The 13,470-nt window shown below is 36.9% G+C and overlaps 1 protein-coding gene across 2 annotated transcripts in view; it reads right to left on the bottom strand.

Annotated features, from left to right (window-relative positions):
• Positions 1–744: 744 nt before the first annotated feature.
• RAD21 (RAD21 cohesin complex component) overlaps positions 745–13,470 on the bottom strand; it is a 34,422-nt gene continuing 21,696 nt past the window's right edge. For both annotated transcript variants that reach the window (XM_038391606.2, XM_043507409.1), the window contains exons 6-14: positions 12,721–12,924; positions 11,936–12,061; positions 11,626–11,748; positions 10,671–10,894; positions 9,790–9,949; positions 9,163–9,314; positions 7,867–8,016; positions 6,141–6,224; positions 745–2,595 (exon numbers count right to left, since the gene is read on the bottom strand). In XM_038391606.2, coding sequence (XP_038247534.1) covers positions 2,404–2,595; positions 6,141–6,224; positions 7,867–8,016; positions 9,163–9,314; positions 9,790–9,949; positions 10,671–10,894; positions 11,626–11,748; positions 11,936–12,061; positions 12,721–12,924 — 1,415 coding nt within the window. In that variant the 3' untranslated portion in view covers positions 745–2,403. The remainder of the gene's footprint in view (positions 2,596–6,140; positions 6,225–7,866; positions 8,017–9,162; positions 9,315–9,789; positions 9,950–10,670; positions 10,895–11,625; positions 11,749–11,935; positions 12,062–12,720; positions 12,925–13,470) is intronic.

The raw sequence follows: 13,470 nt of genomic DNA, 5'->3' as shown, positions 1-13,470 counted from the left end.
TCCTGTTTGCTAGGAAACACTGCCTTCCAGAAATAGTCCAACTGCAGGTTTCAGAGTAGCAGCCGTGTGATCCATGCTTTCTGATCAGCAACTGGTGGCTCAAGTGCTCCCAAGGCCTGCTAGATTTTCATCTTGTGTAGTACAGACCCATCACCACTGACAGAATTGAGGTTTCTGGCTATGCAATAGTGCAAGATGCAGAAAAATAAGTTATACTGTAAAATCAAGAATGCTGCTCAAGAAGATTAAATTGTTCAGGTACAGAGTTAAGTCCCTCCATTGCACAGCTAATCACAGAAAAAGTAAATGAGATTAATGGAGCTGCAATGTTCTTTACAAGCTCGGATCCAAGCATTCAGACCTGCCAGGTATTCATACTACCCCAGTAATACCAGAATATTCATGTTCAGAAGCAATTTTTGAAGCAAAGTAAGCTGCAGTGCTAAAAATAGGAATATGAATTTGTTTTTGGGGTGGGGGGGAAGGGAACCAAGACAAAATGCATTGTACAGCCTCCTTGTTTAATTTCCTAATTCTGGAATATACACAGGCAGCCATTCTTAGCATGAGCACTTAAATGAGAGAGAAATACAGCATCATTAACACGATTTAAAGTGTTCCTTCCTAATGGCAAAAAAGTATTTACATGTTTGAGGAAGTTTTTAAGAACCTTTTTAAAGAACTAACGTCTCCTCCTAATACCAAAATAAGCAACATGTCACTGAAAGGTATTCAAACAAGAAACAGCTTATAACAATTTTTATTAGAAAAGTTATACATACAGCATCACCTATTTTCAAGAATATCAACCTTGAAAAGCAACAAAAAACAGACTAACAAAATGTGTAACAAGAAACTAATGACCTTTCTATAATTAAACACTCAAGTTATCTACAATGTCTTTTTACAAAGGGGAAAATCATGGTTTTACAGGCACATTATGTTGAAAATAAAGCTGCAGTAACTATTTTATACAATTAACTTTTTCAACAATTATTAAAACACGGTCATTATGTAGTCTCAAATTTTTAAAACATTCACATAATTTTACACTTGAGTATACACTGAAATTTCAGAGTCCCAAAAGAGAATCATTTCACAAAAGTGCCAACATTAAAACCAGAATTTTCAGTGTGAATAATTTTGTCCTAAAAAAGTTAAGACGTGTTTCCATAATCAACATATTCACATAATTTCTGATACTATCTGGTCCTAACAGTAAAGCTTTTATTCTTTATAGTAAAACCAATAGGACTTATTTTGCAAAGCTGTTAAAATGTTCTGAACAGAGGAGTGTGCATTATTGGAAAAATCAATACTAAAACTATAAATATATCTGAAGAGCCATTAATACACTTAAAGCAAATGTTGCTGTGTAAAGTGTAACTATGTCTGCTTGTACTATATATTTAGTTTGCTGTCCTTTCAGTACAGGTTGATTTAATTCAATATTTGTCTTGATTTAATTCAATATTTTACAAATGCAATCTGTTCAACTTCTCTTAAGCTCATCTTCATAGGCCTGCTTAATGTCAGAAAATATACAATCCAGAAGTCTGTTCTTTAAAAAAGTTTGGGGTTTATGTACAGCTCTATCAAACCTAAAGCATATTGATATTTTAAGTTTTAAATGAAATTACTAGAATTTTTATTTGCTGCCTATTAACAGTAGCTAGCCATTATCAGTAGTGGACTGCAATGAGGTGATAAATGAAAAGGAATGTTTTATCTAAGATGTTTTACACATGCTCTGTCCTCCTGCACAAATAGGATCAGTTATAGGAAGTGCTTTCCATAGAAATCTGTTTTCCTTTAGCATCAAGGGCTACAAAATCCTACTGCAAAAATGACAAAGCAAAGTTCACGTGCTGGGCACTACCATTCACATTGGCAGCTGCAAGAGACCCATGGTATCCAGGAAGAAAATAGACACAGAAATCTAGGGAAGGAAAAATTCATTACTATGAGAAGCAGACAGAACATATTAGAAAAGTTTGGCAAAGTTTTTAATCAGACAATAGGTTGGCCTTTCAGGTTTACTTGTGTACGTTAAAAATATCATCACTGAGTTAAGCTAATCCAATTATAGTAAGACATTTTCATTGTCACTCAACATTACATGCACCAATATTGCACACAACTGCTCTGAATAAAACCATCTTTATCTGGGTCCTTGAATTGCTTGTCTTGTTTTTGCAGTTGGAACTCAAGCCATCCACCCCAGCAGTGTCACTAAAAATGAAAGTGGTAAATTTAAAATACAAGAACCAAAACCAAAAGAAAACCAAGGACTTTGTACAGACAATAAAATCTAAATTTTTTTCAATGGTCTTGCGGGCCCTACACATGGGGCAATACATATGCACTAGAGAAGTTAACACTAGCCATGATGTATCTAACCATTCAAATAATATGAAATCTGGGACCAGGTGTTGCAATGATGTCGCTGTATGGCTCTTCTTGTGTCAACTCGATAGCTTGCTGCTTTTTGAGTACCAAGAAACTGTAGAATTTTGCTGCCGCTTGTTTTCTGTTTGTGTTTCTACACAGCTCAAGCAAACTGATAGATTCTGCTCCAGTCTTAGCAAGAGCCCTCTGGAAAAAAAACAAACATGCACACATATAAAAGTTGGTTGATACCATAAATAAGCCCCCCCAAAATTCTACATACCCAATTATGATCAACACTGGTAAGTACAAAAGTCAGGCATTTTGGCAGCTGTGGGTTTGGTGTCACTAATGGGTGCAGGATGTTTTAATCAACAGGGAGGGGCAAATGTATTCAGGATTTGAGGTTCCACTTAATGTCATCCACAGCTGCCGGGGCAGGTGACTAACTTTTCCCCCAATTCAGGATACACTGGCTCTCAAAAGTAATCCCCATTTGAGCAGGGAACACACCTGTGATAGACACACCACTAGTTCTCCCAGAAACAACAACTAGAGATAGACATAAGCAATACACATGAGATCAAGTAATTTCAATCCCTTGAGAGAATCCCAAGCCACTTAAAGCCATATGCTTGCCTGTGATTGGGTAAGTATTTTGGAGAAGACGCATAATACAGTAATCAAGTAAAGGACAAGATTTCCAGAAATGACTAGAGATTATGGGTGCCTGTATTTTTGAATGCTCAATTTGAGATTTTTTTTTTTTTTTTTTTTTTAAAGGGGGCTTGATTTTCCAATGGTGGGTACTTTTGAAAAATCAGATGTTGGGATATAGATATTCAGGCCTGTCTGTAAAGGCCTCTACTCTACGAATTTAGGTGTATTCTTAATCACTTAACTAGTTATAGAGGTATAAAAGAAAGAATCAAAATCACTGTCTGCCGGTGTAAGGGCCTTCTCTTACTTTGACATTCTGAAGCCCTGTTCTTAGGCTAAGGCCTCTGGCTAAGCAGCAGGGGCAGCCATAAGCTGGGAAGTGACCGGTCACATCCTCACATTCCAACCTAGTCACATTGAAATAAGGTGCTATTGGGCTGTTAGGAATACAATCCTGTCCTGATAATGCCTATCACCTCCAGAGAAAGGAAAGTGCCTAGAAAATGTAAAAGGAAACTTAGTTTGATAGCATCCTGTCTGGCAAGAACATACTTATCAATAGACACAGCTGGGAAACCCATATGTCTTTATAGATGTAGTTATGAAATCCTCATTTCTGTATTGTTCGATCATTGTAGTCCCCATTTCCCTATTGTTTGTCTGTATAATCTCTGTCTGGTTCTGTGATTGTTTCTGTCTGCTGTATAATTAATTTTGCTGGGTGTAAACTAAGGTGGTGGGATACAACTGGAATCATGTTTTTCTAAGGGCGGAAATGGGAACAGGGAATGGGGGTGGGGAATTGGATTCATGTTTTGCTAAGGGGGGGAATGGGAACAGGGACAAGTAAGGCTCTGTGGTGTCAGAGCTGGGAAGGGGGACACTAAGGAAGGAAACAAATCATGCTTGCTGGAAGTTCACCCCAAAAACCACTGAATTGTTTGCACCCTTGGACTTCGGGTATTGTTGCTCTCTGTTCATGCGAGAAGGACCAGGAAAGCAAGTGGGTGAAGGAATAAGCCCCTAACATCAGACACCTTTTAGGTGAGAGCATCCCAAATCACTCCTTTTTTCAAAATTGCTAGGGTTCTGGAGAATTGAGATTCTCCTAGCCAACAATGCTTTTGTAATGACAGACCAATGTGACAGCTTCTAGCTGAACATAAATTACAGTCAGTAGATGTACGTGTAGAGAACGGTCTGCCTTACAAAGTCTATTGGTTGGGAAAAGATCCATGGATAGTCAAACCAAAACAGAAGTATCCACAAAGGGGTTTGCATGAGTTTAACTAAATTAATTTTTATTCCTTCAGTTAAACTGATTCAACTTATAACAGATAAGGCCTAAGGTGGAACTCTGGCATTGTATTCAGAAAGAAGTTAGGATGCTTCTGAGCACCAGCTTCATCTGTGAAGAATTAGGTCAGGACAGATCACTGACATTCAATTTGCAGAATGAGAAATCAGTGATTTCAACTACAACTTCCAGGTATTATGTGAGCTAATAGGTTCAATGTGACACTAAAAAGGAGCTTTTATCAGCAGCTAAAGCCACATTACTATTGCACAGGACAGGCAGGCTTTTAAATGGGGTATTATAAATGCTCCAATCCCCTCTCCCTAAACCAGATATTGAGAAAGCGGGTTATATTCAATGTCTGTAGAAATTAAAGAGCTGTCACATGAATTGAGGGAAAAATGAATCCAGACTGACAGGTCAAGGAGATCAAGTAATATGTGGAGGGGGCCTTTTTTGCATCAGATCATAACAATTTTCTGCTCATATTTGTGCACTTTTATGCCCAAATGCAAATTAGTGCTCTTGTCAAGCAGCTGGGGTTCAGACAAGTGATCAGAAAAAATATTTCTTCAAGAATTATGCCTACAAAGAGATGGCTTCTAGACTGAGATGTAGCAAGGTGATTGGATTCTGGGAATTCAGTTTAAACTTATCTGCTGACCTCCCCAACAATGTTGAGAATCCTATTTATTTCAAGCAGGAGGACTGAGAATGTATGCTTCTCATGTATGCTCAGAGAGATTTTGCTATGAGAAAGTAGTAAAGTCATATGTGAATTTCTTCCATAGCTTTTAAGAGACTCTTCAGCACAGTCTTTTCATAGTGCCTTGTGTGGAACCAGTATTTTGTTGTTCAGAGAGAGGAACAGAACTCTTATGTCCTACTCAACATCAATCTGATCCATGTGCTCCAGATTCAGGTAGAATTCATACAAATTAACTGTCAGTGAAGTAACAACATCTTGAGATATGGCTTTATCTCACATTTGTAGGGTTTCCTGAGACAGCAAGAATGATTTTGTTGGTCTGCAAACTGATATAACATACAGTGACTTGACTCTCTGAATTAAGACCAACTTCAGGGATACAAGTTCTTCAAAAGGTTCCCTGAGACAGTTGCTCAAGCTTCTGCTCAACAGCAGAATGAAGGTCAGGATCTCAGCCATGTGTGTGTCTGAAGTATGTGATAATGGTAGGAAGTTCAACTGTTTCTAGTACATATGACTGGAAAGACCATTCACACCCAATGCTGAGCTGTGTTCATATGGTTCTTGGCCAATTTTACTGAGTACTGCTTCTCTTTGTGGAAGTGGTTAAGAGCGGTTCCATAACTTGAGATATTTGCTAATGAAGGTTAGGAGTTCCAAATGCAGTCTGCAGGCAGCTGACAGAACTGGAGGTGCCTAGGTTCCATTGCAGGAGCAGGTATTTACTGGAAATTACTTGGAAAACAATTAGGAATTTGAATTTTTGGAGTTCCTGCCTTTGCTGCAAGCCGAAGTACAGACCCAAAGGTAGGACCTGTCATTAGTATTCTACAAGTATCTGGCTTAACTGTCCCTCTATTGCACAATGTATGAATACACAGGTTTACTTTTAGAGAGTGCTTTCAATGATTTACCTAATCACAACCTACACTTTTTCCATGCTCATTTCAAAATCAAACCTTTAAAGTATCAGTCAGGTATGTGGTGTCCACTGTCAGCCTAGCTTTTAGTTGACCTCTTCATTGGTCAAAACACGCTAAACTGGTTCAAGAAGTAATTTTAAAGACAGACAAGTGTTAAATGTACCTGAAGGCCATGAAGCATCTGCTGAGTTCTCTTATTCCATCTTCTTTCTTCTTGATCCTGATCACCCCCAGTACCATCTTCTTCCTGCAACCAACAATTCACACTTAAAAACACCTGTAGGCTTAGGTTAATATTCACACACTTAAATTGTGAAATGAAATCCATGCTTCTAGATCTGTTTTCAGCACTCTTCTCCTCAAGCCAATCAAGAATTAGCTGGAAGGTCAAGATGGCTTGACTTACAAGGGATGAAGAAGAATAGCAACAAAAAGGAAATTGGATATCCTGGTGGGACTAAAAGTAATTGACAAAAGGCTACTTGCCTGCCCTTATAATTGTATGTTCAAGGTATGTTTACACAGCAATTAAACACCTGAAGCAGACCCGTGTCCAGTGATGCGGGCTTTGGCTGCAGAACTGTCATATAGACGTTCAGATTCTTGGAGTCCCATGAAACAGGCACAGAAAAGTGATTTGCTCAAAGCTACAGAGGAAATCTGTGGCACCACTGAGACTAGAACTTAATCTCTCTCAATGCCCATTCTTGCACTTCATCTACAAGTGCATCCTGCCTCTCCTTATGGAGAGTAAACTCAACTTTTAAAAGGAAATGCTCTACATTACAAAAAGAAGCACTTTCTAAAACACTGAAAATGCTAGGGTAAGATTGCAAGCCAAATCTCATCTGCTTTAGTAATCTTCAAATATTTAATTTCCTTTTGCTTCAATTAATACTGTTCAAAGCAGGATGAAAACTAAATTTACAGGTTGATTTGTGGCTTTCCTACTGTCCCACCATCACTGTGTTTAAGCAAAAAAAAGCCACTGCCAACTGGCAAACTCAGGAATTGCAAGCTTAAGGAGACATCCTTATTTCTAGAACTCTGATGTGATAGTTGTGGGTTTTCAAAACTATGTTTTGGGGCCTGTCTGATCCTTTCCATTGTACCGCACTAAGTTATATGTACATTATTCCTTTGTGCATGCACATGGCTTTTTATATGACCACAGTGCTACATACACACCATTGTCAGTTTAAAATCTAAACTGCAAAGTGTCTTCACCTAAGCCATTCATGCCTTATTTTTTAAAATTCGTATTACGTTAACACTCAAGAGGCCACATCAAGATCAGGGCTCCTTTTCAAAACACGTAAGAAGTTACAATCTTTGTTCCGAAGAATGTACAGTCTAAATGAATTTAATTGGTCACTTGTACTCTGTTTACTTTTAAATTTCTCTCAACTTGTGCAATGGAAATCATTTAAGTCAGTTTCATGATCATAATTCTGTAATGTTTATGTTTCAAACTCAACAGAATGCTTAAAGTTCTAGAGAAAAATTTCAGATTTGTGAAGACATTTCATTTGATCTTACTTTTTTCATAAAACTTGTTTTTTACAAAATTGATCAACATTTAAAATCCGATAACACCCCTTGAAGTTCAAAATGTAACATGTATAGCTGTTAACTGTATGTTAAGTATGGTCAATACCTCTCCAATCAGTTGAACAGCTCATCAAGTCAAGCATGCAATCAAGAGTGTTCTCCATATCTCAAAGTTCTACCCTTTATCTGTCTCACTCCCCAAGTAACCAGAAAATGCTTCCTTAGCTGAAACACTTAGTTTAAGGGATGTCACAAGTAAAGAGATGGCAGTAAAAATATCTTCAGGAACCCCACCGAGTGTGAAATCTCTAGACTGATCCTTAAGAGCTCATGCCTACCTCCTCCTCTTCTTCCTCTTCCTTCTCCTTTTCCTTCTCCTTCTCTTTTTCTGGCAAAAGTTCCAGCTCTGGTATTAGTTGGCAAATACTTTGAGGCTCTTCTGGAGGCATTTCTACAGGTGGCATTTCCAACTGTTGTAATGGCTGAGGCTTTGAGAACACACGAGACATTAATGTTAAATGGGATTTAACTTGAAGATTGCAGTTACTGGAACTTTTAGGTCTGAAAATCTTAAATATACAATTTGGCACCTTTATAATCCCACAAAATTGAATTTAATCCAAGTTTCTAATTTTCAAGACACTTACTACAAATAATCTGTGTTCTTTGCAAAGAAATACAACCCATTCCATTAAACCTAGAAATTCTAATAAAATATTAGTAACACAAATCTATTTCCCAAGAAGTTGGTTTAGGACATTATCCTGGGAACTGATCTTATTATAGAGTAATATGGTGTACTTTGGGTGAGACATAGCTTTAAGACCTCTAGATAGCCAGATGTATTGCTGTATAAACCCCATTACCAACTGATTGGGGAAATGACTCTTCAATGTATTAAAAACCACAGTGGCATCCTCTGTGGGACAAGAGTGAGGACATTAGAATGAAGGTACTAGCTAATATTTTCAGAAGTGACTTACAAAGAGGGTACTGAATACACCATTCCCCACAGATCATGGAGAACTGGAAATACACTGCTTGCTAAACACTGAAGCAAGAGGTACCCAAGTGGCTAACTGTTCCTCATTTTATAAATGAAGGGTGAAGACAGATAACTGAGGTTTTTCTTGCCAGAATAGTCAACAAGCAATTTCTTTACACCAAGATAGACAGGACCACAAGCAATACTATAACTGTGTGTTGCACTGAATTATATCTTGGTGAAACTCACGTTAAATTACATCATATATTGAGTGGTTATAGAAGCAACTCTCATTGTAAGAGGTATTCCAAACATGTTAACAAATGCATTGGGACTCTCTTTCCTTTAAATGTAAGGGCTTAGCATAGCACTGCTTTTCCCTTATAGACCTTTTAACCATGACCTTACTGTGTGGGGGCTGGTTTTATTTTTATTCAAATTCTGTAAGACACTGTCCCACCTTGATATGTTTCTTCGGGGTGGGGGTACGGAGAATTACTTTCAGGATTTGTGGCAGAGACTAATACCACTTCTTTCCCACCAGAGAATGTTATCTGTTTCTAGATAAGGGATGCTATAGGCTTTCTTTGCAGAGCATATATAGTCACCACTCCTGTGTAACTCACATCTTCACTGTAATCTTACTCACAGGTAATACAGGCTCTGGTTCCACTTGCTGAGCCTTGCGCTTTACGCCTGTTTGAGGTGGTGGGGGTGGCATGACAGATTCATCCAAGTTGGTTCTGCTGCCTTCCATCATAGATTCCTGTAGGCGGCTTGGCTCTTCCAAGATAGGTTCATCTATATTTTGTAATATTCAATATATTTTATAAATAAGTATTTTGATTTCATTGTATATAAAGTAGTTTATAAATCATGTCACTTTTTAAACTCACATCAATCAACTCACAGCACCTCCAGAGTTTACAACAGTTAGGTCCCTATTTTCACACTTGCAATTTCTGCACTGATTTAATTAAATTGATGCAAAAGTCAATTTAGTTAAATCAGTGCAAGTGTGTGTGCAGACCAGCCCTTAGTGCCCATTTAATCCACTGAACACAGCTGTCTCATGTAAGTCTGCTATATTTAGAAAAGAGATCTACCAACAAAGGAGTTACCGACTAGCAAGCTATATACAATGAGTGATTGCAAAGCACAGGGCTTTATAACCTAGGTAAATGTTTCCCATCTAGTAATTTAATACAAAGGACAAGTCCAAGTGAAAATTAAGCTTTGAAAGGAAGTAAAACATGCTGTTTAATGAGTTACAAACCAATAACATCTCGCTGTTGCTGCTGCTGCGGTGGTTCCTCTCTAGGCACCTCTGGGTTTTCAAAGTCTTTAAGGAACTCATCCAAGTTATCAGCTTCTCCACCTTTCCTCCTCTTTCTGAGGTCTTCTGGTACAAGAGGCGTAAGACAGCGAGTAAAAAGCTATAAAGAAAAAACAATCACTCCTATAGACTAGTAGTTCTCTGATCTGCAGTTACCACAATTTTTCATATTCTATTTGTTTCAGAGATGGACTTCTCGTTATGTTCCCTTGTTTTAAAAAGCTTCTTTCTCTGAATGTTTAAGAATTGTTACATATCAGTAGGCTTGGCCGAATCCAATTTTTTTTTTTTTTAAATAGCTTCGACTAATACAGATGTTTCTTTTTAAGCATTCTAAAAATTTTATCAATTTACATTTTTCATAGTTGTACAAAATTATAGGGATCAGACAATAACTATTTAATTAAAGTAGATGTGGAGTCAAAAAAGTAAATATTCAGAGTTAAATCAAATTGTCAACATATGTCAAAACAAAGTAAACAGCCTTAAATCAAAGTAAGTTGTCACACACTTTTCTTACTTTCACTATCTTCAAATTTCAATCAGATGAAAATATTTTTTCCTTGGTATGTGTGGGGTGAAAAACCACCGATTGACATTTACTGTTAAAAATCTAATCCTTCCAAGCCTATCTATCAGTGACTGAACTACATGCAGACTCCAGAAGTTTGTTTTCAGTTGTAGCAAGTTTTCAAAAATGTACTATTTACCAGATGCTGCTAATGCACATTTTTGCTTGCTACATAAGCTTTCAGCCTCAACCACATGATCAGTCCTTAATATAATTCATTTAAAAATAAACCTTCAGAAATCTGTATTACCTTCAATAGTCTGTTGTTCCACAAAGGCTGAGCAGGCAGAGAGAAAAGTTTTTCAACTCCCCCGGTCTCTTTCCACATCATCAATTTCTTAGTGGGAGGTGCTAAGTCCAAAGTCGTGACAATATCAGAGTAGTCACTTAATTGGGCTCTAATAGTCTTGCTATCCAGCTCTTTCACGCTGTCTACAATCAGCTTTCTCTTCCTCTTTGCTTTGGTTTCCTTGACTGTTGAAGACAAGAGAAGAGGAAACTGAGACTTGATACTACATTACAGTAAAAATCTTACAGGCTCCAAGTAAATATACTGCCTAAGAATTCCCTAAATTTAAGATAGGTTACGAAATTTTACTATTTGGTGGCAGCACTAAATATTTGTACAGTGTTTTTAAGATGTGAACTGATATTAGCAGCTTTTAGTGTTACACGTATTGTAAACAAGTAACTACAATACCAGTCATTTTGCTAGCGACTCAACCATGCTACCATCCATTTTGACTAGAGAAACAGTATTTGTTTTAGTAATAACTGAACTAAAATGAGATTATTTATTTTCCTTCATGTCACTATGCGTTGCTTCTTATACGCTGCAGACAGCTATGTCCTAAATATATTTTTAGTATGCAGATTTTAATTTGTTTCAGTAAGAACATGTCTGATTTAACACAACAATTAGATAACGAACAAAAAAACTTGAGGTTCTGCCTTAGCAAGGGACTAAGCAAGGCTGATATTCAAGTATGTGTGACTGCACTATATATGCTCTAAGAAAGCTGGTAGTGAATTTATTGGGAAAGCAAGACAAAACTCCATGTTCTGAAAAGAAAATGGGACACACACCACTAAACTGAATTAGCAATAATGCCAAGAGATTCATTTCTATTCCATTAACTCAAGGTTTTCCTAGATCAAAAGGTCTCAAATATTTCAATTAAAGTGTTCTCAAATGGCTTACTTACCAGTGATGTCAATAGGCTCCAAAGCAAAAGCTTCTTCTTCATTTGGAACCAGTGTTGTTTGATCAGTCATAGTTGGTAACGGTTCAACTGGATCTACTGAGTCTGGGCTATCTGGTCCACCCACTACCAAAAAAAACAAAAGCTGAACATCTTGGACTAAGTTGGAACACAAAGAAAACACCACAATACATCAACAGGTTCAACACAAGCTTTTATAAACTTCAGTCCACAACATGTTTTATTAGGAAACTAAAGAATTCCTAGTCATAGTTTAAAAAAAATGAAACCTAGTCCTAGATTAAATACTCACTTGATACGTTATCATCATCATCCAAATCATCATGGGGAGGCTGTTCTGGCATCATTACCCCACCTTCTGAGAGAGCAGGTGGGTCATCAAAGATGCCTCCATCATTATTACTAAGAAGTTTGTCATCTGAAATAGCGACAAAAGAATCAGTTGTGGTATTGTGCATAAACCAACAAAAAAAAAAAAAGTAATCAAAATGTTGTATACTTATAAGATGCACAAACTATCTGAATTTTTTTTTTTTTTTGTAGCAGGCATACTCCTTCAAAGGAAAAAAATGTAGGGTTTTTTAGGTGAACTCCAGCAAAACAACAATATTAAGTCAAGTTAGTTGCCACACTTGAGTCTGTTTTATTAGTATGCTGTTATGTTCTGACTTCTCAATTGCATGCAAAGCTTAAGTGTAACATGCAAACATTAATTCTATGATGCAAGAATTCCACAGGGTTTTTAAAGTTCAGGGGAAAAAAAAGGATTCAACATTTAATAATTGTATAAATTCAATCCCTCCCAAAGGAATCAGAGGGGTTAAAATGAGCCAGAAGATTCACATACTAGTTTCTCTTCCACATCTCACATGTACAGTGGAGTGTCTTGAATTTGGAAAGTGTGAAGTTTGAATTTACATGAAATGTTTACCGGGGTAATTATTATTACCGTACATTACCGTATTATTACTGTACAAACAACAAAACATGGCCCCTGCCCCAGAGAGCTTACAATTTAGACGGAAGATAAGGCACAGTTAACAAAACCCAATTGCTACACTAATTTCTCAAACATACCCAATATTCCTCCATCATTTCCTTCTCCAAAATTGTCATCCTTGTATTGGTCTTCATATTCCAGGTGGTTAGCTTTCTCATTAAGATGACTGGTGCTCTGTTCAGGCTCCAATAAAAGATTGGAAGCACTGGTACTCACTAGCATGTCATCCTCAAATGCACTACCTTCTCTCATCATCTCACGATCATCCATTCCAAAATCACCTGTAAGAATATAATTTTAGCCAAACAGATAAAGAATTTAGGTTTAAGCAAATCAACAAGCAGATCATAAATTGCTTCACTTAATCTATGAAAAAATGACCCATGAAAAAAAAATTAAATATTTTATAAATTCATAAAATTTAAAATAAATTTATAAAATTTATGAAAAAAAATTTAGTTCTATAACTAATTTCTCAGTAAGTTTTACTGTTATTTCTGTTCACAGAAATGCAATTATGTTTCTGCAGTTTTCAACTCTTACAATTTATCGATTAATAGTGGACACATTGAAGACACTTTCTTCAGTGCTGTTTTAATTTCATAGGTTTGTTCAAAACAAACTTCCTCCCTTGTCCTCCACTTGAACAGTTATCTTTCTTATGTAGAAAATATATCCCAAGCATGCCTATTGAGAATGGCTTCAGTACTGCACCAAAACATTTAAAATATTAATTTTAGAGTCCATTGTATCTATTCCAAGAAAGCTTCCTATGCATGAAGTTTGTGTTTAATGCACACCCAAAAACAGATTAATACCAGAGAGGT

The sequence above is a fragment of the Dermochelys coriacea genome, chromosome 2 (genome assembly GCF_009764565.3).
Source record: "Dermochelys coriacea isolate rDerCor1 chromosome 2, rDerCor1.pri.v4, whole genome shotgun sequence".
Classification (NCBI taxonomy): domain Eukaryota; kingdom Metazoa; phylum Chordata; order Testudines; family Dermochelyidae; genus Dermochelys; species Dermochelys coriacea.
Note: the sequence above shows the minus strand (reverse complement) of the source record. Positions and strands in the feature narration are given on the sequence as shown.